We start from the raw sequence: 24,736 nt of genomic DNA on the forward strand, positions 1-24,736 counted from the left end.
CAGCAGAGAACTGTTTTCATGTTGGCCTGAGGTCAATCTCTCTCAGTTGGCATGTTTGCAGACAGCACCAATAAAAGGTTCTTTATGAAGTCTAAATGACAACAACCTTCTCAATATTAAACAAAAACATAAAAGTCTGCTCTTTGGTTATTTCTGAGGACCAATTTTCCCTTTTGAGAACAAGAGCATAAAACCACCAGAGACATCTCGGCTTGTGTATGCAGCAAAGGAAAGGGGCCTGTGATGGGCACATGTGGAGAAGCCCTAGGGCCACTTCAAAGTATGCCAACTGGTTATTCGTCCTTTGGCCCTGCAACCATCAGGGGACTGCCAGAGCACATCAGCTGCCAGCTGTTCTGCTTTATGACTCTTCTCTTTGTTAATGCATTTCTCATGCTCCCGTCTGCAGGCAAACCTAAAACTTCTAGGTCCCTCCAAATCAAGGATTTCTCCAGAAGTGACCTAGTGTGGTTGGGCAAGAGCTTCAATTTCTTTTGCACCATTCAAGTGTTCTATGGAATCAGAGCAAGACTGAGCTTCCGCCCTGAGAATTTTCACTTTTTAAGCTGGTAAGAAACTCCACTTTTGGTAGAAGTACTGACAGTGCAGTGCAAAAAGCTACACTAGTTCAATGCATAAAGCTACACTAAAGGGTCTGACAATATACTGTAGTTTGAACACCACTTCCAACTTTTTTTTTCCACAAGAAAGAACAATTCACCTTATTTAGGGAACCATTTTCTGCTGATCTAGAAAGCTTGTCTGAGAAAACACAGCTGGATGCCAACAATGTTTAGCACAGGATGTGTCTAAAGCAAATGCATGGCAAGATTTAGACGTTTCCATAGAAAGTATCAGATTGAAGAAAAATCTAGATGAGATCCAAATTCTCCTCTGGTTAAGATGCTTTTATATAACTATAGATGACATGAACACTCACAATTACATTAGGCAGGATGATGGTGAACTCTTTGAAGTTATAACACTACTTAGACATGTAAGAACTGCCAACTCTTGGCAAAGACTATGAAGCAATTTCTCCTAACACATTATTCCATGGTTAAACATTAAAATATTCTGTGAACCTTCCTCTCAAACCTGGTACTGCCAATCCACATACTTGGCCTAGATCTGATCCTGTCTAGCAACTCCCAATTATTTAAGGCAGTATTTAGAAAGAAATCACAGGAAAAAAAACTAGATAGTGCATTCATAGAAAGCATAAGAACACTGAATATCAGCACTCCCCTGTCATGTTTTTCCAGACAAACTTCCGTCATCAGCAGAAAACAGAACAAGCTACTGCAGTAATGACAAAACTGACATAGATGTTTAAATGATGTTCTCAGACTCCTCACTGCATCTGACCACTGATCACGATGTACCAAAATTCCCTGTCACCCTCAGTTCTTCTCTTCACACTTGATTCTTTCTATAGTCCAAGCAATAATCACTCTCACTGTCTAAAAATATCAGAGTATACCATTAAGCAGATTTAATCAAATCCTTAAAACCAAACCCCAATTAATGATAAATAACATAAGATATATGTAAGCATGCTGTTTTTCAACATTTACTTAAAGGTATTTTGCATTAATATCAAAGGTACAGCAGTACAAAAAAATGACAGATTTTTTAAAAATTAAAAGTGAGATAAGCTAAAATTCAGCAACTGATGAGTGGTAGGTGATATGAATAAGAAGAGGCAGTTCAAGTTTAGAAAATTTTAGGGAAATCCAAATAATGACAGAACCACCTCTAAAGTTTTATTTTTCCAGTAATAATTTTCCTAAATGTATGTATTTTGGCATTTCTAGCCACTGTACTCTTCCAGAAGTGAGAAAATTATTCTATTTGATAAACCCCACAAAAATGTGCAGAAGCCATCCTGTGAATTTCAGTAGGGGACACAGAAGAATTCCAGCTACTTTTGAAACATGCTTATTAAGAAGAGAGCCTTTGTGCCTTTGGCACAGGGACTGCCTTGGAGTCTGTATGCACTTGATCACACACCTTTTCCATAATTTACAATCATAGTTCTTATTTAACAGTGTGAACAATTATGTAGTTCTGTAGTTCCCTCATTTAATGTTCAGTTGTATTTTCTGAGAAAACACCAAAATCTCTCTCTAAAATAATTTCTATTTCTCATTGTCTTTGGTCATATTAACAATATATTCTAAAAAAATTCAATAAACACTCAGTTTGCATAACTTGCTATTGACATAAATCATAAGCATATAGAGCTTGAAGCAGAGTCCATTACAGAGCCTGTCTTCAAACTCTTGCACAGTGAAAAGACCGCTGAGAGGGAGGAGGCAGGGGCACGCTCTCCACCTCCCCAAACGACGGTCTGAATCATTCCCATCTTCTTACAGCAGCGACTGGGAAGAAAATCGGTTTGACTTGTTCAAATTCAGTCTAGCTACTTTGTCACTGACCACATTTACATTTAATTATCTTTACTGAACAAGTTAGTTACAAACCCCACGAATGTATTATTAAGAAGAAACATGTTAAAAGAAAATAATAAGACTACATGCTAATTTCAGTCACCATATAAGCCTATATATTTGCTTTCTGCACATGTTAACTGCAGAATAAAACTTACTAAATAAATGAGCCAAATAATAAAACAGACACACAAACAGTGGCTTTGAGGGAGCACATGCATGTGCACAGCTCTGGTGGTCCCACATCAGTATCATGATACACAAAAATCTATGACAGACCTTTAGATATGAAATATGCAGTGAAAGAACCTGCTAACACAAGCCTCTACCTTTCCACCTACATCATGTAAGAACTACTTTATGGATATGTATCTGTGTAAGGTACAAAGACTAGCTATTTTTGTAGTTTCGATCAGTGTATCATATCTTTTCTTTCTCTTAAATGTTCTCAGATCAAAAAATATGCTACCACTGATGAATATTTACTGGGCAAATACAAAGTATAATTTACAATGCACATTCCTGATGAAGATTGGTTTTGATTTGCTAAAGTACAGTCAAGCATTTTGGGTCCAGTGCCATGGCGTAACAGTTTTATTTAGCGTGTATTTGAGGTAACTAACATAATTTATTAATGGAGGAAAGACAAGATTTGTAATGTTAGAAGTTTTCCTAGAATTAGTGTACTTCAGAAAGAAGAGACAGTAAAAAAGCAGTTTAACACGTTATGAAGCAGACTGTTCTACTGTTGGACACTACTACCAAAATGGTCCATAAATTACATGGCTATAGTAAGTTACAGTTGAGAAACATTAGTGGAATTTGTTTAGTGTAATCTTTGATCTCATATCTCACTTCTGACTTTACCATTCTTTAGGGACAATCCTTTTATTAATGAATGACAAAGTTACACACAAGCTCAATCTAAAATGTACCTGGCAAGATACCCGTTCTTCAACACATAAACAATTTTGTGCTAGCCACATCTTTTACAGAAAAATATAAAACATTTCAAAGAGCTTTTAAAAATGTTAATTGGTAAGATGACAGTTTAACTTTTTACCCAATAAAAAGGACACATTCGCATTATGGAATGTACCATTCCATAGATCTATGAGAGGGAGCTGGAGGAAGAATATGGAGGGACTACATATTTGGGAGCAAGAACAAAAGCTCATTGGATTGTATTTTCCAAGCCATAGTTTTAGGTGGTGCATGCATTTTAAATCATAGTGAAGGCTGCTCAGGTGTGGAATGCTAGAAATAGGCCTGATCATGTGGAAGTTAATGGTACAAGACAATTTCATTGATCATAAGACTTCACAACTGATGATGTGGGTAAGACAATAATTTATGCTGCATTTGTAGCTATTATAAAAAACCCCAACAGAACAAACATAGAAAATCTATGGTAAAATGTGTCAATTTTGCAAAGTTCTCTGAAGTCACGAAATGTAAACCTAATTTGTGGTCAAAAGCACGTAACACCTCTCGAGAAAACAACTGAAAACTTTTTAGTGTGAGGAAAACAATACGGTTTAAGTCCACTCTTAAAAGTGTTTAGGTGATTTCAAGCATCCAAGGTCTCTTGCTGAGGCACAGCCCTGCCAGATGCAATAACCTGGACTGAGTTGCCAGACTCACAGAAAACACAAATCCTGGTCAGCATTTCATGTAATCAATATCTAAAATCTGCCCCAAAATTTTCCTGCCTTCATCACTTTTAATTATTCTTCTCCCTTCTAGAAGGTGGCAAATCAGGAGATTTTTTATTGAAGGACCTATGAAATACTCTCTCATCAGACAATGTTTGTCATGCAGTGGGTTCCTTTTTAGGCTGTAACATGGAGTCACAAGCTTTTTTGCCTACTGATTCTGCTGATAATTAATTTTTATACGTTTGACTAAACATAAAAAGATCAATGAAAATGTATTTGTTCTTGCAGTGGCATCTCACAACAGCATAAATAAATTGTTGTAAATGAAGTCAGGTGACTGAGTCAAACGCAGCAGATAGAAACACATTCTCCTTTGCATTTATAAACACCGTTTTCTGATAATCCCATCTCTTTTGTCCATGACAACTTTGGACAAAACATCCATTTTATTAATAAATGTTGAGGTAAATTGAGTAATTAATGGTTCTTCCTGCCTGGTTATTGAAATGATTGATTTAGAAAATAAGCCTTGGTTGAAAGACATAAGCTTTATGGCAGTACTTGAATTTAAATGTCATTGTTCCTCCACTAGCCTAAGTATTTCTTTTGCCTAAGAATACAGAAACTACTCTCATTTTTTTTTGTCACAGAAAAATTATTCAGTCAGAACAGTTAGAAATAAAAACTTACTACCTTCCTTCTTCCTTTCATTAAATTCCCCTGCGGATTAAGAACTACCATTGTATCGTGTCTTTAGCTGTTTTATCCTCAAAAAGACTGAGAAAAATCTAGTAGATTATCGATGTTGAGCTGTTTGAAAGAGCTAGAAATACTGTTCTATTATCACAGCAGGAATTTCCAAAGTGATGAGTTCATCATAGGATGTACAGACATTCTCCTGGAAGGTAGGATAAAGGCTGTACCTGAAACTCAAAGCCAGTGAATCCTAATACTGAATTGGTGCCAGGTCATGTTTTGCCAGACAAAGATATTAAAAATGTAATGCCAGTACTAACGAGAGATTTGGCACACAAAACATAAAGAATGTTACAGATTGTGCTGACAGTGTGACACTATGTTTTCCTGGATGTAATCTGGGTATCATGAGAGTAAGCTTGGAGCACTAATGAGAAGAATGATATTGAACTGGAAGAGCTGCTAAATATGCAGTAGCCACAGGGTTCCTGGAGTTAACTGGAACTAAAATGAAAACTGTAATACTGAAAGTAACAGAGGGTAAACTAGGCAGAAGTACAGAAGGAAGAGAATATCAGCAGGCAGAACTTGTTTCTGGTACCATGCTTGCCAGGACATAAAGGGCTTTTCTAATCATACTCTTTTTAGTCCTGAAGTAATGTTAAAGAGAAGTATAAAGCTTGAGCTTAAAAGGGGCACATATCATTTCAGGATATAAATGAGTTTCACAACTGGCTGAAGAAAACGATGTATAAAAGCTGAACAGAGAACATCCTTAGGTGCAAGAAGTAAAATACATGTTGAAGATAAAAGGTCATCCCATCTCTTTGAGGCTCCTGTTTTTTTGCTGTTGTCATTGTTGATTTTTGTTGGCATCCTATTTACATCAGCTACAGCTAATGATCCTTATATGAAATGCATATAAAATTGCTTCTGCTTTGACCATCTCTGCTGGAATTCTTGACATATGCACTACAGGTCTAGAAACTTACTATCACCCCCTTCAGGAAACATTCATCCAATTAACTCTGCCAGCCAACAAAATCTGTGAGTGTGCTGGATATGCACTCATTGAGGCACAAGTCAGAAACACATTATTGTTGAGAAAGAACTCTGCTACCATCACTGGAACTCTAAACAGAGTGCTATCTAATTTTTTATCTCTTCAGCATGCCAATGAATGTCCTTGTTCCACAACTCTCAGTTGCTTCCAGTGTTGCCTCTGGTATCCTGGCTCCGGTTAAACCACTAACATCTTAAATTACCAGGCTCTTAATCACTTATTTTATATATAAAATTCACAATTGAGGTTATACTTAGTTGTTGCAGCTCTACAAAAGAAAAAGATACACAAGAAAACAGCAGACAAGCAGTTTGAGAGTATGATAACTGAGAGAATTTGGACACAGTAACTCTGAAGCTCCATATTATGACTTTGCCCCAGCTGTCATTTATTCCCACTGTACTCCAGATTCACACTCTCCATGGGAATGCAGAGAGGAAAGTTTTAAGGTAGAGTAGACCTATCCCTTTTTCCTTCCCCAGTACAATACTGTTTAATACTATCAATACTTGGAGACAATGCATAATTCAGTTTGGTTTGTATTAACATATAGCACAGGGAGAAAAAAGTAAAGATTTAGTCCATGAAGAAAGAGGCCTACTCTACAAAAAGTCCTCCTCTACTCTTTAACTGAGACAAGAAAACACAGTGAAAAAAATCACAGAGTTGCTTTTTTTTTTTTCTTCCACTCCAATGTCAAATATAAGGATGCCAAAAATAAACCGGCATGTTCTTCTGAATTCAGAACTATGTTCACTATGTCAAGCAGAAATTACTTTTTACTTTTAGTAACGAGGAACTTATTTTTGGATGCACTTGAAAAACTGACTGCAAATGAAGATTATTTCTTTTTCTTTAAAAATTAAAATAATGATATTTAACTAAATGAATACATCACTGTTTGCCCATAACTGTGATGTTTAGAAAAACAGCACTGAAAAAAGTTACCATCCATAGCAACTACTACTATATATTGCTATATTGTATTTAAACCTATTTAATTCAGCCTTTAAAATAAGCACATAAAGGAGCAAACCTAACCTCCATTCAGTACAAGGATTAAACCCAGGAAATAATTTAATAAAACTCTACAAGAAAAATGACTTAACCATTGAGGACAATACAGCACTAATGTGTTTCATAACCAATGTCTTACCGACTGTAAGAGGGTCAGTGCACATGTCACTTCTGTTTTCCTTCCATGCCAGCAGGTACTTGAGGCTGACGGGATCTTCTGCTTCTATATGGCTGTTAAATGCCACCATCAGTTTATGAGCCTTCGCAATGCCACAATAAGTCTTTGTTTCATCCACTAAGGGCAAATTATTTAAAGCTTTTGCTGCCTCAGAAGCTTGACTGAAATATTCAAAAGCTTCACTATATTTCCCCTAGTAAAGAAGAGAAAAAAATAAAAGAACTGTAAAAACTATTTGTGTCACCTGAATTTTACCTTGACATTAGAGACTGCTCCTCTGGCACCTCAGAGATGTTGCAGCTGAGAGGCCAGCCCACAGAATGACTCATGGCATGATATTAGGCAAATCACTCTCCCTTGCTGTTTCCTAACCTCTAAAATCCAGATAACACTGTTCATATCTGTTTCAGGAACGGAACTGTTTTTTGGTTGTCTGTTAGTATTTTGAACATGCAAAGCTAAGTATATCAATGCTAAGGATTCCAGCCAGGCCATTTAGAAATTACTGTTATTGTTTCATTAAGTTTAACATTTCTCTGGGAGGAAAGGTCCTAATTTACTATTGTGATACTAAATTTTAGAAAAGAAATCTTAAAAATGGAAAAAAGAGGATAATGAAATGATGGACCTAAAGCACAGAAAAGAACATAAATTAAAATCTACAGATTTATGGGGAAAGAAGGGGCATACCAAAACCCAAGGATATTCTTAATTGCAAAAAAAGAAACAGTAGGAGAAATATAAGGCAACTGTTGCTAAATAGAAAACCCAAATGATTTATCTCTTTATCCTGCAGAATACAGAAATCCAAAATTCATGAATCCAGTAAAAAGTATAAACTACAGCAGTTAACACATTAACAGGAATTTTAGAAATGATAACAAGAACTATTTTTTATGTGAGATATAGAAAGAAAACTCCTCAACTTCTTGACCAAAGAGGAATAAGGAGAAAACTAGGGAAAATCATGATAGGCTGAAGGATACTGCTGAAAAGCTAAAATATTTCTTCATATTTTGCATATTTCTTCTTTACCATGGAGCTACTTTGAGTTACTATCAGAGATGGATTCAAAAGAAGAGTTACAGAAGCAAGCTTCTAATTTAAAAAGTGGCATACCATCAGACCTAAACAGAGCATAAATAAAAGATTTGAAGAAATCTAAAGACAAAGAGATTGAATTTCTGGGAAATAAATTACATCTCTCGTTAAAACTAGGTTGTATAATTCAGGCTTGAAAGGTAGCATGTTTTGTGTTGGTATTATATGTGGCAGTGTGCAATAACTTTACGCTCTAGTATCAGCCTTATCTAATGTTTAATTATTATAGAAAAAGAATCAGATGACAATTTTGCCAAGATTGTCAAAAAAGTTAAAAAAGGAAGGTTTTTGCAAGGCTTTGAGGAATTTCAGAGGGACCTAATAATAGTATCTGTTTATGTGATAGCAAATGAAATTGATCCTTTAGAAAATAAGAGGTAATTCATACTGCCTGAACTAGTTGTAAATTTTAGTGGGTTCTAATTGGCTCAGGATCAGGAAGGTATTCTGGAAATAACATGGGCAGCTATGAAGTGGCAATAAATGCAAACCAGCTCTAGTATCTAGTAAGGTCAAACAAAATATTAGGATGCATCAGAAATGCAGTGGAGAAAGCTAGAGTAGATACAATCTATGTAAATAAACAGTATATTAATAAAACTAGACAAAGTAAATATATGCCAAACAGCAAATATAAACCAGGTATAGACTGAAAATTGCTAACAACTACAACAGAAGAATATGGATGAATTGTATATAATTGAAGAGCAAGAAATTTAAAAATAATTACAGATAGCTCTCTCCTCTTAATGGATCATTTACGGTGACAATCTTGATCACAAGCCTACTAAGAAGAAAGTTGGACATCCTATTTAAAAAAAAAAAAATAAAATCAACAAACAAGACACGGCAAAAAAGGGAGCAAGTCATTATGGAACTGTTCATCCTTTACCTTACTCTGAAGGAATTAGTTCTGGCTGCTGTCAGAGCTAGACAAACTTCTTGTGGCAGTTTCTATATGACTATCATTAACACTAGTTATAGCCTGCCTGCTCCCTGGAAGATGCCTTCCATTTCTTCCATTGGTATGAAATTCTGCTGCCCTGATGGCCCAAAATTCCTGACTGAAAACATTTTCAGAGCTGTGTTATCCTTTTGCTCTCAGCTTGATTTAGTAAGACGGAAATCCCCTTCTGCGTAGAGACCAGGAGGAGAGACTGCGATTGATACCTATTGCACTTGATACCAATTTTGAGGATCAAAATTTGTGTAACTGCCAAAATGTGCCTGTAACTAAAAAAGGAGAAAAGACTAATAGAAATTCAGGTAGTGTTTAGGCTTTGTTTAATACAGCAGGAGAGCAGAATTTGGCCTATGAGGACACAGCAATGAATAAAGAATGATAAAGCAGTAGGATAATAGATAAAAAGCAGAAACATTTACCTGCCATACTCATGAGAACTGTAATAGGCTAAGCGATGCTATTAGTGAGAGGAATACAGCAAATCAGACTAAGAAACTTGAGAAAAGTGAAATGAGAAATGACAGAGTGTGTCATGCTAACTCCATCAGAGTTTGCGTGTTATGTAAGCAACCTGCTTAAAAAAATGGGAGAAATTAGACCTAATACGCATAACACAAACCCAGGCATTTTAAGAAACAGGAAACATATGTGTAAAACAATCATGCCTAGAAAGCAGGAACTGAGTGTACAGCATTAAAGAAAGGCAGTGATGGTGATGGAATAGTGAGATGACAGAACTGTAAAGATACAGCAACAGCGTGGACAGAGCAAAGTAAATTTGGTTAAAGTCACTTTGGAAAGAACAGAAAAAGTTATATCCCTGGTTTACTAAAGGTCCCCGAGGATAGATCTGGATATAAATAGAGATATCTTTAATTTGGTGAGAAGGACAGTACTACCACAAATTGTATCACGAGGGGAAGTGCAGAGTTGAATAAAAATACCCTAATAATGACTTAGAGAATACTGGCGATGACAGCAGGCACCAAGCAGGCAGTGATCCAAGAGAGGAAATGTTAATTTAGACTTGGTTTTGGTAACCATTGTTGATCTTGCAGTAAAAATACTATAGAAAATAGGGAATTGTAAAACTTTAGGAAATTTTTCTTTTGGTATGTTTAAATTACATATTTTATCTAAGTTAATAAGGTTAAGTCACTACATTTCTTTCCTTCTACACCACTACCCCAGTTCAAGGCAGCAAATTCTGAACTGAGAAAGAGAATTTAGAGATTCTCTAAGTTTAATTCTCTAATTCTTAAAATATCAGTTCTCATAGAACTGATTGTTAGTAATGGTGGCAGAAGCAGCTGAATTATAGAAGTAGTCAATCAGAATTTAGTTAATTATTTTTTAGATTTGGAGTAAAATAATTTAACACAGTGTCACATCACTCTACTTCTAAGTTTCAGATCCATTTTAAAGTTACTTCAGCAAGTTCTCAAAGACTTTAACACTTAGTTTTCAAGTGGAAATTTGGCATTTATGCTAAGAACATATGTAAATACAAAACTCTCAGACTAATTTAGAGATTACAGAGTGAGAAAATGTTCTGCTGCTTATGAAGCAAAAACAGGCCAGCAACTTTCGTAGTGGGAGTTCTCTGTAAGAAGAATCCAGGGGAAAAAAAAAAAACAAAAAACAACGCATTTGGGGGTAGTGTAAGTGAAAAGGAGCAAGTAGCCTGTTCAATATATTACCAATAGAAAATAATTTCTGACAAAAAAACAGGTAACAGAAGCTAGAAAGGGTCATTTTGAAAGGGTATTTCTATTTCTACTTTGTTCATAGTGAAAGTGCTTCCTAATTTCTACAGTGTCCAGTCTGCAGCATGAATTCATTTTATTACTTATTATATGTAAATAATTTCGTGTAGCATTTCTGCTCTAAAATAGGTGTTAAAGGGCTCAACGTGAATCTTTCACTTTTGCAATAATGTTTTTAACCCTTCTGATTTCAAAAACTAAGTGCTAGTGCAAGTGCTGCATCTCTAGATACGGTAAGGGACAGAGTAAGCATGGAAATCACTACCCAGACAGGCAGCGAACAGAACAACTCTAGGGCCAACCTAGAGGAGCAATTCAGAGACTGGTGCATGGGTCAGAAAGAAGCACTTCAAAAGACCTTATAAACTATGATAAAGAGAGCTTCTTAGTTACCTCCATCTTCATATCGTCTGTCATTGCCTATCTATTGATTTAAACAGGCCAAATCAAAGCCACCAGGCTGGATGGAGGCATATAGAAGAGAAATCCCTCCCACTACAAACCCAGAACTTTGCCAAACTATTTGCTGCTAGCACCCATTTCATAAATTTTCCTGAGAGAATGTAAGAAATCAAGCTAAGATTAAAAACTGTTTATTAGTATGCAATATAGTATACATTCATTTTTTAAAAGCATGAATTTCAGTGTATAGTACAATAAAATTTCATTTGTGTTAACTGATGACTCTTTATGGGCATATGTGGCCCCAACAGTAATTTGGATGCAGATTTTTCACAACACTGAAAGTTTGTCATGATCTGAATTTGGAGGCTTTATCCACCCATTCTAGAACAAAACCTGTGTGTTAAATATGATGTGAAATTTTCACCTTTCCCAAAAACTTAAGGCACATTTAGTCACACAGTATCTTGTCCTTTGGTAACTCTTATAAGATACAATACCTGGATCAAATCCTTCTGGGTCACCTCAAATGCAAACCTAGATTTTTACCATGAGTTAAAAATAATTGTTTGACATCATTACTACAACCAGTACTTACTCTTTCATTATAAATATTCCCAAGTAATACACATGCATCCACCAGGCTTTGGCTTAGATGAGTGTTCTCAGCAACCTTCATAAACTCTCCCAAGTACTTCATAGTTTCAGCTGCTTTTCCCTGACTGAAGCAAAGGACAAGGACAAAATTAAACATTCACTCAGATGACTTCTCCAAATGCTGAAGATCTATCCCCCTGTTCTAAAGTAACTTTACTTTGACTCATGACTCATCCATGACTGGACTTTATTTCCAAAACTGTTGTCTAGGCACTACCTGTGTTGAGACCAGACTAGTCCACACAGAACCTCTGAGGGCAGAACTGGATCCTTTGAATGAAATGAACCAAAATTCTTCTTCAGAATATTGTGTCATGTTTTAAAGCCAAGAATGAAAATGCAGGTGACAATTTTACCGGGGTTTTGGAGTTTCCATTCTTTTGCTATTTTTTCTACTGAGCAGCTGGTAAGATTTTCAATACAGCTGGACTCACGTCCTGACAAAATAGAGGAAGGAGGTAGAAGACTAGTTTTCAATGAAGACTTTTTGTGCTCCTGTCATTCCTTCCTCTAGAACCCTGGTGGTGCAGCAGCAGCTCCATAACAACGCTGTCTCTTACTTCTGGGAGTGACAGCCTTTCCCTGAACATAATACTGCACTTTGGCTGGGTGGATCAAAGGTTGCTGGAATCACACAGGCAAACCTATAAACTGAGGATTGCAGGTGTCACCCCGCAAATCCCAGGGAGATCAGAGCAACCTGAGGTCACAGCTGAATCTAAGTTGAAAATTGGCTAATGTACTTTGACAATAACATTTGCAGATTTCCTTTTTTTAATAAAGCCAGTCATATTAACAATATCAGATCTCTGCAGAATGATTACAAGATATGAGATAGACATCTCGGTTTGCTTGTGAGTAAGGCACTGTGCTCTTTTTCCCTTTAAGGCTGAAGTGCTACTGCAGCTGACCTCAATATTAGCCATGAACTTGAGTCACTAATGTAGGAGTGTAGCATGCTAAATGTCAAGCCACCAAGCAAGACAGGTAATCCAGTCTTAATTAAGAAACTCACAGAAACAGAAGTTCTTGAAAGTGATAAAGAATTGTGATTTATTTTCTCACCATTTTAAAACACCTTCAAGTTATATTCCTGCAGCAAATGACTGACTGGGGTTTATTTACATTATGGTTTTTATTATAAACTATATTAGGGATATGTGCTTTCAAAATCTGGCAGAAGTCTGTAATTCCCTGTCTTATGCTGTCAGAGTAATTATAAAAGGGTAGCATATGCCACGGAACAGGAAACATAGCAAAGCATGGCTGCAAATTTACAATATTGCAGTGACTATCTGTATGTGACTGAGATGAGCTAGATTGCTACAAAAGGATGCTAAAACACTGCAAACTAACATGTTTGAAATGTTCAAGTATATGCTACTGTAAAGCTTAGTTGTCAAGCAGAGTTGGATCTACTAAAGTTTCCTAATTTAAGTATTTTAACATCATGAGAATATTAAATATACTCTACTGTAAACATTTGTCAAATGCCAAAAGGCTTCTAAATTTTAGAATTAGAAATACATTTTTTTAAACCTATTTCTTTTCCTAAGAAGAGAAAATCAAATGTTTCCCCACAGAAATACAGCATATGATTTATATAAGTTAAAGGACAAGGTTAAAGTGTTAGACAAATATTAATTCCAGTTTTTCTAGTTTTCTATATGCAGTGCACAGGTGCAACTTGAAGAGCATATTATATGGTATAATCATTAAATCCATTCAACCAGACCTTTGAGAGTTAAAAACATATATTCTGAGGAAAAGGACTCCTCGGTCCAAGGAATGAGAATGAAACAGTGCAGAATATTTGTGTATCAAGGTGATTCCAGTTTCCAATTGGGAAAACAGGACTGTTAACACCCACATCCCCTGACAACTGTCCAATTATGTATATCACACTTGGCCTACTGTTTGCAGTAGAAGTAATCAATAAAGGATGTGGTTGAGTGAACATAGATTTTGGTTGAACCAATGCATGAAAACTTAATCATTTACTCAGAGTGAAGAAATCAAATAGAGCAGAGATGAAACAGCCACTAAGGGGTTTGTTGATTGTGCCACCAAGTTTGTGGGCTAGAGGCTGAAAGTAATAAAGCAAATGGAATCAGTGACAGGAGAAAATGTAAAAAGGTTTTCTTAATTTCATGAATTAATAGAAATGTTTTGATGTATTTTTGGCCATTTTTTATATTTCACATAAAAACCTCTGCTCCACATATAGAAAATATGAAAACTGCTAGGGCATATAACCTCTTTCAAGCAAACAGAAATCAATTTGATACATATCAGAAAGATATTTCTTACTGTTAGAACTTCACTTATGCCAACTAGCAATCAGTTGGTACAGTTTAACAATTTTTCAAAGGAAGTACTTTTAAAAGCACTACAGCTTGAGATATTTAAAGTATGCTAGAAGGATTACTGAAACACTTTATCCTACACAAGACCTGATAACATGATAAACAGGTCTTTCCTACTCAAAGGGCTAATATTTTATAGTTCCTTCAGAAAATCTACATGTTATTTTATACAGCCATATACTTTCTATCTCCTTAGACATCACCTTTGTAAATGCATAAAATGTAATTTCCTAAAGATATAGTCATTCATGATCCCACAGAACAGTTATGATGACTTCAGCAGAAGAGATTACATATCTACAGCAACTCGTTTTCCAGTTTCATGCTAAAATGCCCTATGAGATTTTTACCCCTATTAGACTTTTATGAAAATATGCACCTTTTATAGGATTGCTCATGTGATTGAATTGGATGTATAAATCATGTGTCCACAAGAAGTCATTACCATGGTGGACACTGGCAGAATAACTCAAGCACATGATGCTATTATGTCAGGTTTTTCCCTGCAAAATGACATGCCTAAATGCACATGATAGAGATTTTCAGTTTCCCATGGTCTGTGGAAACATCTGCAGCAAAGATTTCACAAAGAATTCCAAAGCCATAGACAAGTTCTGAGCAATTCGGGAGGGCTCAGCCATTTTCTTCAACCTGTCACAAGGCAATCAGGGCAAATTCTCACAGACATTATGATTATAATGCATTATTTTAGGGAAATAGTAATTTTTTCTTTGCAAAGACATTATCCATCAAATTTAAACTAGTTTGCATGAGTCTAGCCTAGATCAGGTAAAAATAAAAGTAAAGAAAAAGTGATCAAGCTGAGTATGGAGATTCTGTCACACACAGTAATTATTCATGCATTTACCCAGTATTGTCTGAACAGGCTTGCCAGAAATATCCAAAAGTTTGGTGTGAGAGTAAAAAGAAACTTACAAGGCTTTTAAAAATATCTCTCTTTACATTGGTTTTTCAAACCATTTTTCTATGCCCTTTCCTCCTTCCTCCAAGGAAGAACCAGTAGAGATGGACCAGCAGGATTTTGTTCATGGAAAATTCTGTCCCTGAATTTTGAAAAGTAGGTTTGTCTGAAATATCCATCATACTGGGTTACACAAAGCAGTCTATTATAGAGCATTACATGGCAAAAGGGAATTTATCTAGAAAAACTGTTTAAGACAAAGATCACAGAATCACAGTATTGTTAAGGTTGGAAGGGGTCTCTGGAGATAGTCTCCATCTGCCTTGCTCAGAGCAGGGTCAACTAGAGGAGGCCTGTGTCCAGCAGAGTTTTGAGTGACTTTTGAAGGATGGAGACTCCACAACCTTTTCCAGCATTCAACCTCACAGTAACTTTTTTCTTCTTCTTGTGTTTAAATGGAATATCATGTATTTTGCCCATTGCCTCCTGTCCTGTCACCGAACACCACTGAGAAGAGCCTGGCTCCCTCTTCTTTACTGTTGCCTAAGAGGTACTGATAAGATCCCCCCTGAGCCTTCTCTTCTGTGGTCTCAACAGTCCCATCTCCCTCAGCCTCTCCTCCTAGGACAGATGCTCCCAGTCCCTCAGCCGTCTTTGCAGCCCTTCACTGGACTCACTCCACTATGTCTCTTGTACTGGGGAGCCCAGAATGGGACACAGCACTCCTGGGGTGACCTCACCAGTGCTGAGGAGAGGCAAAGGATCACCTCCCTCGACCTGCTCACAACGCTCTGCCTAGCGCAGCCCAGGATCCCGTTGGTCACCTTTGCCATGAGTGTGCATTGCTCTCTCACAGGCAACTTGTCATCCACCGGGAAACCCAGGTCCTTCTCTGCTACGCTCCTTTCCACCCAGTCAGCCCGCAGCCTGGGCTGGTGCCTGGGGTTGTCCGACCCCACGTGCAGGACTTGGCATTTCCCTTCCCTGAACTTCACGAGACTGCCATCGGCCCTTTGCTCCAGCCTGCTGAGGTTCCTCTGACTGGCAGCACAACCACCTACCTGCTGGATCAACCATTCCTCCCCGTTTTTGTATTTCCAGCAAACACGCTGAGGGTGCGCTTGGTCACACCATCCAGGTCATTAATGAAGTTATTAATCAGTCTTGGTGCCAGTATTGATCCCTGAGGACACCACCGGTGACTGGCTTCCCAGTGGACTTCATGCTGCTGCTTACAACCCTGTGAGGCCAGGAGCTCAGCTAGTTTTCAGTCTACCTCACTGTCTGTTTATCTTCTATCTCATAGTTTATCTTATAGCTCATATTTTATCAGTTTGTATAGGAAGATGTTACGGGAGTCAGTGTGAGAAGCCTTGCTCAAATTGACAGAAACAACAATGGAGTGCATTAAGGATAAGTTATTAAGCCAGGTAATAGACAGCCCTGCCAGAGGGGATGCGATACTGGACCTGAAGGCCACCAATGCAAGCGAGCTAATTGCTAACATCAAGACTGGAGGCAGCCTGGGCTGCAGTGACCATGCACTCGTGGAGTTTGCAGCCCTCAGGGATATGGGTCAGGCGAAGGGTAAAGTCAGGCCCCTGAATTTTAGGAAAGCAAAATTCCAGCTCTTCAAGGAGTTAGTCAATAGACCCCCCCGGGAAACTGTCCTCAGGAACAAGGGAGGAGAACTGAGCTGGCAGATCTTTAAGGATGCTTTCCAAAGACTGCAAGAGGTCTTGATCCCCAGGAGTAAGAAATAAGGAAAGGAAGGCAAGAGACGGGCATGGCTGAGTCAAGACCTGTTGGTCAAACTAAGGGATAAGAAGGAAATGCACAGGCAGTGGAAGTAGGGACAGCTATCCTGGGAAGAGTACAGGGATGCTGCCCGCTTGTGTAGGGATGGGGTCAGGAAAGCTAAGGCATGGCTGGAGCTGAACTTGGCAAAGGATGCCAAGAATAATAATAAGGGCTTCTACAGGCATGTCAGCCAGAACAGGAAGGCCAAAAAAAGTGTATCACCAGGATGAATACAACTGGCAAACTGGTAACAATGGACGAGGAGAAGGCTAAGGTACTCAAGAACTCTTTTGCCTCAGTCTTCACTGGCAACCTCTCTTACCACACCTCTCAAGTGGATGGACCACAAGACAGGGATTGGAGGAGCAAAATCTGTCCCACTGTAAGAGAAGATCAGTTTTGTGATCACCTGAGGAACCTGAACATACATAAGTCTATGGAACCTGACAAGATGCAACCCAGAGTCCTGAGGGAATTGGCTGATGGAGCTGCTAGGCTACTCTCCACAATTTGAAAAGTCATGGCAGTCAGGTGAAGTCCCTGGTGACTGGGAAAAGGGAAACATTGCACCCATTTTTAAAAAGGGTAGAAAGGAGGACCCTGGGAACTACCGACCTGTGAGCCTCATCTCTGTGCCTAGGAAGATCATGGAACAGATCCTCCTACAAGCTATGTTAAGGCACATGGAGGACATGAGATTTCAGACAGCCAGCATGGCTTCACCAAGGGCAAGTCCTACCTGACCAACCTAGTGACCTTCTATGATGGAGTGACTACAGCACTGGACAAGAGAAAATCTATGGATGTCATCTATGTGGACTTCTGTAAGGCCTTTGACATGGTCCCCCACAACATCCTTCTCTAAATGGGAGAGATATGGATTTGATGAGTGGACTGTTCAGTGGATGAGGAAATGTCTGGATGGTCACCTCCAGAGGGTGGTGGTCAATGGCTCAATGTCCAGATGGAGGTCAGTGATGAGTGGTGTCCCTCAGGGGTCCATACTGGGACCAGTACTGTTTAATATCTTCATCAATGACATAGACAGCGAGATCGGATGCACCCTCAGCAAGTTTGCAGACGATGCCAAGCTGAATGGTGCAGTTAACATGCCTGAGGGACAGGATGCCATCCAGAGGGACCTGGACAAGCTCAGGAAGTAAACCCATGTGAAACTCCTGAGGTTCAACAAGGCCAAGTTCAAGGTCCTGCACCTGGGTCAGGGCCACCCCTGGTATCAATACAGGCTGGGGGATGAGGGAATTGAGAGCAGCCCTGAGGAGAAGGACTTGGGCATACTGGTGGATGAAAAGGTGGACATGAACTGGCAGTGTGTGCTTGTGGCCCAGAAAGCCAACTGTGTTGGGCTGCATCGAAAGAAGCGTGAGCAGCAGGTCAAGGGAGGTGATTCTCCCCCTCTACTTCACTCTCATGAGACCCCACCTGCAGTGCTGTGTCCAGTTCTGGTGTCCTCAGCACAGGAGAGACATGGACCTGTTGGAACGGGTCCAGAGGAGGCCACAAAAATGATCAGAGGGATGGAACACCTCTGCTATGAGGATAGGCTGAGGGAGCTGGGGTTGTTCAGCCTGGAGAAGAGAAGGCTCCAGGGAGACCTTATTGAGGCCTTCCAGTACTTAAAGGGGGCTACAGGAAAGATGGGGACAAACTTTTTAGCAGAGCCTGTTGCAATAGGACAAGGGGTAATGGTTTAAACTAAAAGAGGGTAGATTTAGACTAGATATAAGAAAGACATTCTTTACTATGAGGGTGGCGAAACACTGGAACAGGTTGCCCAGAGAGGTGGTAGATGTCCCATCCCTAGAAACATTCAAGGTCAGGTTGGGCGGGGCTCTGAGCAACCTGATCTAGTTGAAGATTTCCCTGCTCATTGCAGGTGGATTGGAACCAGATGACCTTTAAAGGTCCCTTCCAACCCATCTGTTCCATGATTCCATGATTCATAGGTGCCCAGACTTTTCTATATAAGAGTTTCTCACATGGCTGAAAGGTGCTGAGAATCGTCATGATACAGGGCTGGCTAAACAGTTTATGCCTATCATGTATCTAAAGCTCTTCAAAGCAGGCACATATGTAAGATGTTTAATTTGGTTAATGCTCTCAGGGCATAACTACCAGATAGGTTTTTTAAAAAATACCACAGCAGCCATTTTCCAGAGGAAGGTTTTATGGTTGTGTCTTTATCTGTGAAATAGGTTAGCAGTTAAATCCCTGATTCTAGACATGAGAGTGAGTTCCTTCTTCACTTGAATCAATCAGAATGTTCCTTTCTGAGGAGAATGCCTTAAATACTAACCTGGGGAGTCTAATTGGTCTTCATTTCCCCCTCTCATTTCTCCTTACCTACTTGTTTTCCTCTTTTTCAAATTGTAACAACTAGAGAGCAGTGAGACTGTCTCTTCCCAGATAGTCAGAGAATGCTCCCAGAAGGTGTGGAGTACAGATCTGATGCAGAAGAAAATCACTAGCCACTCCTTCTTTAGCTCTGCTTTTAAGAAAGAATTTGCACTGGTATGGTCTTTCACATGAAGAGTTTAGCAACCTGACTTCAGAAGGATCTCCAAATCTGAAACTTCTGAGTAAATAAATGTATGTGCTCTCATTCCACAATCCCTAAATCACAGAAAGAGGAAATTAATATACATGGTTTTCTAGGAACGTCCTCTTGGCTATCTTGGGCCGCCCTCTACCCAGACTGCTGCTATTTGTGAATACAAGGCATTCAAGAATGCTACTGAGAGCTCAGACACCTTTGAACTCATTGCAAAGTCACTCATTTTAACAGCTAGTGTCCTAGCAACTAAATCTTTCTCAGTTAGGCTTAAGACAGATTTGAAAATGGGAGCTGGTATTTTAAGACTGTTCTGTGGCTTTTTGACCATCTTATCCCATGCGCTTATTTAGGATGCTTGGAATATGAGTAGCCATGGATTACGTATTGGAGAGCTGAAGAGAACTGTGATTGTGGTTGGTTCCTATATGCTCTGAAATGCCAAGAGACAAGGGATCTAACTCAAAGAGGAGAATTTGCTCCATACACTGAAATAAACCTGGTGACACGTCCTCTATAAATAATTTGCCAACCTCTATCATGTATCATATGCACTGAAGTCCCCAAACATAGGATGAATCAAGGATAAATTACAACCTTCACTTTAATCTCTTTTTTCCTACTTTCTATGACAATTGCATTAGACTACTTTATGTCAAATTTATTGGTTTAAAAGTTGAAGTAGTTTCAAACTAATTCATCTGGAAGAAGATTTTAATGCCAGATGCTGAAATGAAAACATTGAAGACAAGCATCTTACTTGCAACAATTTTATATCTAGTTATACATGCACACACAAAAATGCCTGCACAGAAGAAGTGAGTGTAACAAATGGAAACTTACAGTTCAGAAAAAAATTACACTGAGACACCTGCTGAAGCTTGCTACATTCTTCAAGTTTTTCTGTCTTTTTTAACCTGGAAAATATGCCTGGATTTCTATTTTCCAGTGAGGTCTCTCCCAAACTTGTGAAAAAAAGTATTAAAAAAGCCCCCAAAATGTGGGAAAAAAAGAGGACATATTATAGTTTACAGGTAAAGAAAAGCTTGGATCATACACTTTAAAAAATGTGTACCAGTTTAAAGTAACTTTTGATGAAAGGGTCACTTACTGCAAGAAGGGCACTGCTTAAAATTTAAGCAGTCAGTAATGGGAAGCGACAGACCTCTAACAATTTAAGTCTTTCACAGTTGAATGAATCTGCACTGACAGCCAGACAAGGATGTGTTAACCTACCTTACGAGGATCTTGGCTATAGCTGTATATGCTCTGCCTAGGCCAGCAGAATCACAAAGTGCTGTGAAGATTTTTACAGAGGTGTTCAAAATCTGTGAAACAGGAAAATAAAACCCAATAAATACAATGTTAAGAATTTCCACTTTTTTTTTTTTTTTCCTTCAGTCTCTGTGTCCATATGAAACACAAAACTAAAGTTTTCCCACTTGTACATTTCTTCTTTAATTAGCTGTAATGGGACTAGGTTTTTGATCATTACTTATAGCTGTTTGAAGCTACTCAATAATTACAAATTAAAAAGATACAACTTGCATTTAAATCCCTGTATTTTGGCACTTTGCAAAAAAACAAAGAGGTATTACCTGATTTGCAATATAAATTCCTTATCCATAATTTAAAAGACTTTAATAGGCTGTGCTTTTATGAATTTCTGATAATCAGTACTTTAAGATACAAAATATCCTTTGCATTCATAGTCTTTTAGAGTGATATGTTGAAATACAACTTAATATTTTTCTTTCTTTAAGCTGTTACTATGACATCTTCTCTTAGTACAGATGCCCAAAAAGTGAATAAACTATAGGTTATACATTTAAACTGTTAGCTTAAAATACTGTAGATAATGTTGTTATTTTTATGACTAATTATTTACGCACACAAGCAATTTCTTAACATTCATTTGGAATGTACTCTATTATCACAGCCCCTTCCATAACAGAAGGCTTACAGCTGCTGCATAAAAACATATGATCTTAATCTAATTTAACACTGACATCACCTGTATTGCATAATTTCTCTTTTCATCCATTTTTTTTCCAATGGTGATGACGGGAGAGTGCATATAAAATTAAACCCTATTCTTTCCTCCCTCCTCTTTGTTGCTTGACCCAACCTATTACACACATGAGAAAACAGGAAATCTCCAAAGACTATCTATGGAAATCCTTTTTGCACATTTTCAAGAAAGGAGTAGTGAATGTCATTTACCAGCTCTGAAGGGGGATGGGAGATGCCCAGGGACATATGACAGTATCCTGCGTGCCCCAAGATGCCTATTTATACTGAGGTAAAAGATAGGGCATTTTCTATGAAGTCTGCATCCCCCATCATTGGCAAAGTGCATGGCTCCAATGAAGACAACCTGTGTGTGCTAAGGATGTCACCATTTCTATCACTCTTTCCACTACTCAGATTTCCTATTTCTTGAAAGAGTTTTACTACATGCAGGAGTATCCCTGGATAAGGCTTTTATTTTTTAGTTATATAACGTCTGTGTGCATAAAAGGTAGCATTTATTAATGTGCACTGCACTATTTATCATCCCTCAAGTACTTTCTCATCAGTTATGTCCTCATGTACATCAGCATTGCATCCTATACTTGAAGGTCATTGTCAATTGAGTCATCAATGCATAAGATATGACAATAAGACTATAAAGACACCTCAGTTAGGAAGTTATCACATCAGTTCAGAACTTGCCCTAAACTGAATGCATACTCAAAGTTGTCAAGGTTTGCAGTGCATCCTTCCAATAATGCAGGATGGTAACAGAAATGCCCACAGGTGTCCAAGAAACAGTTCTTGGTTTTGCATTTAACTCAGAGGACCTACAACATTTGTTGTAATAATTGCGTCCCTACCAGAAAACCTGACATAAGAGTGTCAGGAGGCTTCAAAAATTTTATGTACTGGACTGAAATCACTCCTACTTTAAACTGGCCTCTGCAATATTAAACTAGGACACAGGGCCTCTAGTGATTACTATCTAGCACAGAAATGTTACTTAGGCACCCAAGGTTTAGCCTACTGTACTTTTTTTCTATCAAAGATATCAGAAAAGTACAGATAAAATCAAGGAAAAGCCATACGCAGAGTAGCTAAAGTAAAAAGTTGGTTCACTGCATCTCTAGAAAGAAGTAAGTAAATAAACAAAGCCGCTCACTCATATTAATGAAAAGTGCTCATTTTGATCCCAGGTTACTACTATTCTACACAAATCAGACGTTTCATTCTAAATAATGATGAAATAACAATAATTAAATAATCTACATGAAAGGGAGGAAATCTTGATAACTTACAATAGGAAAGATACTCTTTACGTCTGTAGTTCAGATAACTCCTCCAGCTTCAGTTACTATGTAGGGACACAGAAAGGCACACATTCATGATGGAAAGGAGCTGTGTAGTGTCCCTGTGTGCTACAGTTGCCCAGTATCCATTTATGCAGAGGAAGTGAAGAGGGGCCTCCTCACCAATGGTGCATACCTTACTTTAGCATTCAGGATAGAAAAAGAACAGGTAGGGCAGGATAAAATGCTGGATTAACATGTGAGCATTAGAGGATTTCACCCAAAGCCTCTTTCAATTACAGCATGCTTTTAATTTTCATATAAGATGAAAAATTATAAAGCTTGCATGCTGGCAAATCAAGTGGAATTGACAGTGATATCTGCCAGAATCTGTAAAGAGCCTGAAAAGAATGAACAGACATGAAAAATTTCTTGTTTATTTTCATGGGATATGAACAACCAGTCCATCTAACTGGGTTCCTTCCTATGAATACCATATATGAGAAGACATGCATGTGGCAAGAGAGTTTTGAGTGGGCATAGCTGGGCAACTCATCTATTAGCTCTCTGACAAGTGAGTAAATATTGGGAACACATATCATTTGGATCTAATGGAATTTATCGGCTCCCATGAAAGTTTTTCTACCTTTAGGCAGAAGTATAGCCAGAAATGGGTCTTTTATATATATTTTGGCCAATCTATGAAGAGGACAGTGACATCCAAGGAGAAGGTGGAACATGTCAATAATTAATGCTGAAAACTCCCATACAAATGTGCAGTTTTGCTGCATTTGTGGTCTTAGAGAACATAGCTGTCATTACACAAACAAAAAAGATGGAAAAATTGTTTTAGACAACAGAAGTCTTCTTATTAAGGTAACGTGCTTCTTCAGTGTTCTATGGTAAATATTGTGCTTTAAATTGTCAGCTTGGTCATTTTCTTCATATTAAGGAAATGCAAATAAAAATATATAACATTGTGTAAAGAGATATTGAATGAGACTACATAAGAATCTATACTGGAAATGTACCTTAAAAAGAGTGGGTTTGGGTATTATATGAATCTGGCTGAATTTTCTTCTCAAAACTCAAGACAAAGTTTTCAGAGATTTAGAGTTACTGAAGGGGCAATATGTCTTGTTTTTTGTTGTTGTGGTTGGGGTTTTTTAGGTTTTGGTTTTTTTGTTTTGGTGTGGGGTGGTGGGTTTTTTTTTTATTTGCTATGTACAAATTGTTCTGAGGAAGGAAGCTGTTGCAATAGATTTATCCTGATCATGCTAGGCTCCATTATAAGATTTCCATACTGTTTCAAAGAGAGTTTGATACTCCTAGCAACGAGTGGAAAAAGATCATTGTATATGCAGTTGAACAGATTAGAATAATGTACAGTTCTTTCTACCTCTAAAAAGAAACTGTAAGGTAAGTTTAACTAAATAAAAATTATAAAAACTGTACTGATTCCAGTCATGAATTAGTTTTTGGATCTACGGGACCGACCACACTGACTGTCTCAAACTTCCTACTTCTGTGGGTCCGCAGTGGAAACACTGGTTAAAAAAATAAATAAAATGAAAATCAAAGTCTAATACAGAAATGAACAGTGAGTTTCAGTCATTCTTGCAGGATGTGGGAAGGTGGCAGGGTGAAGACTTCAATCTTGTCTTTCACATTACAGACAACCATCCCACATGCCATCCACTATTACTTTGGTGTATGCAGGGAAAAAAAAAAAGTAGTTTTTATGGATCCAAAATAGAAATAAAAAAATCAGGATGCATTGTACAAATTCCCTTGTTTTCTTGATTAGCACTAAAAG

At 38.0% G+C, this 24,736-nt stretch overlaps 1 protein-coding gene across 1 annotated transcript in view; it reads right to left on the reverse strand.

Annotated features, from left to right (window-relative positions):
- Positions 1-24,736, reverse strand: part of TTC29 (tetratricopeptide repeat domain 29) — a 231,702-nt gene that overhangs the window by 43,527 nt on the left and 163,439 nt on the right. The window contains exons 8-10 of the mRNA XM_074821508.1: positions 20,852-20,943; positions 11,897-12,020; positions 7,027-7,258 (exon numbers count right to left, since the gene is read on the reverse strand). Coding sequence (XP_074677609.1) covers positions 7,027-7,258; positions 11,897-12,020; positions 20,852-20,943 — 448 coding nt within the window. The remainder of the gene's footprint in view (positions 1-7,026; positions 7,259-11,896; positions 12,021-20,851; positions 20,944-24,736) is intronic.

Source organism: Strix aluco, chromosome 4 (genome assembly GCF_031877795.1).
Source record: "Strix aluco isolate bStrAlu1 chromosome 4, bStrAlu1.hap1, whole genome shotgun sequence".
Classification (NCBI taxonomy): Eukaryota; Metazoa; Chordata; class Aves; order Strigiformes; family Strigidae; genus Strix; species Strix aluco.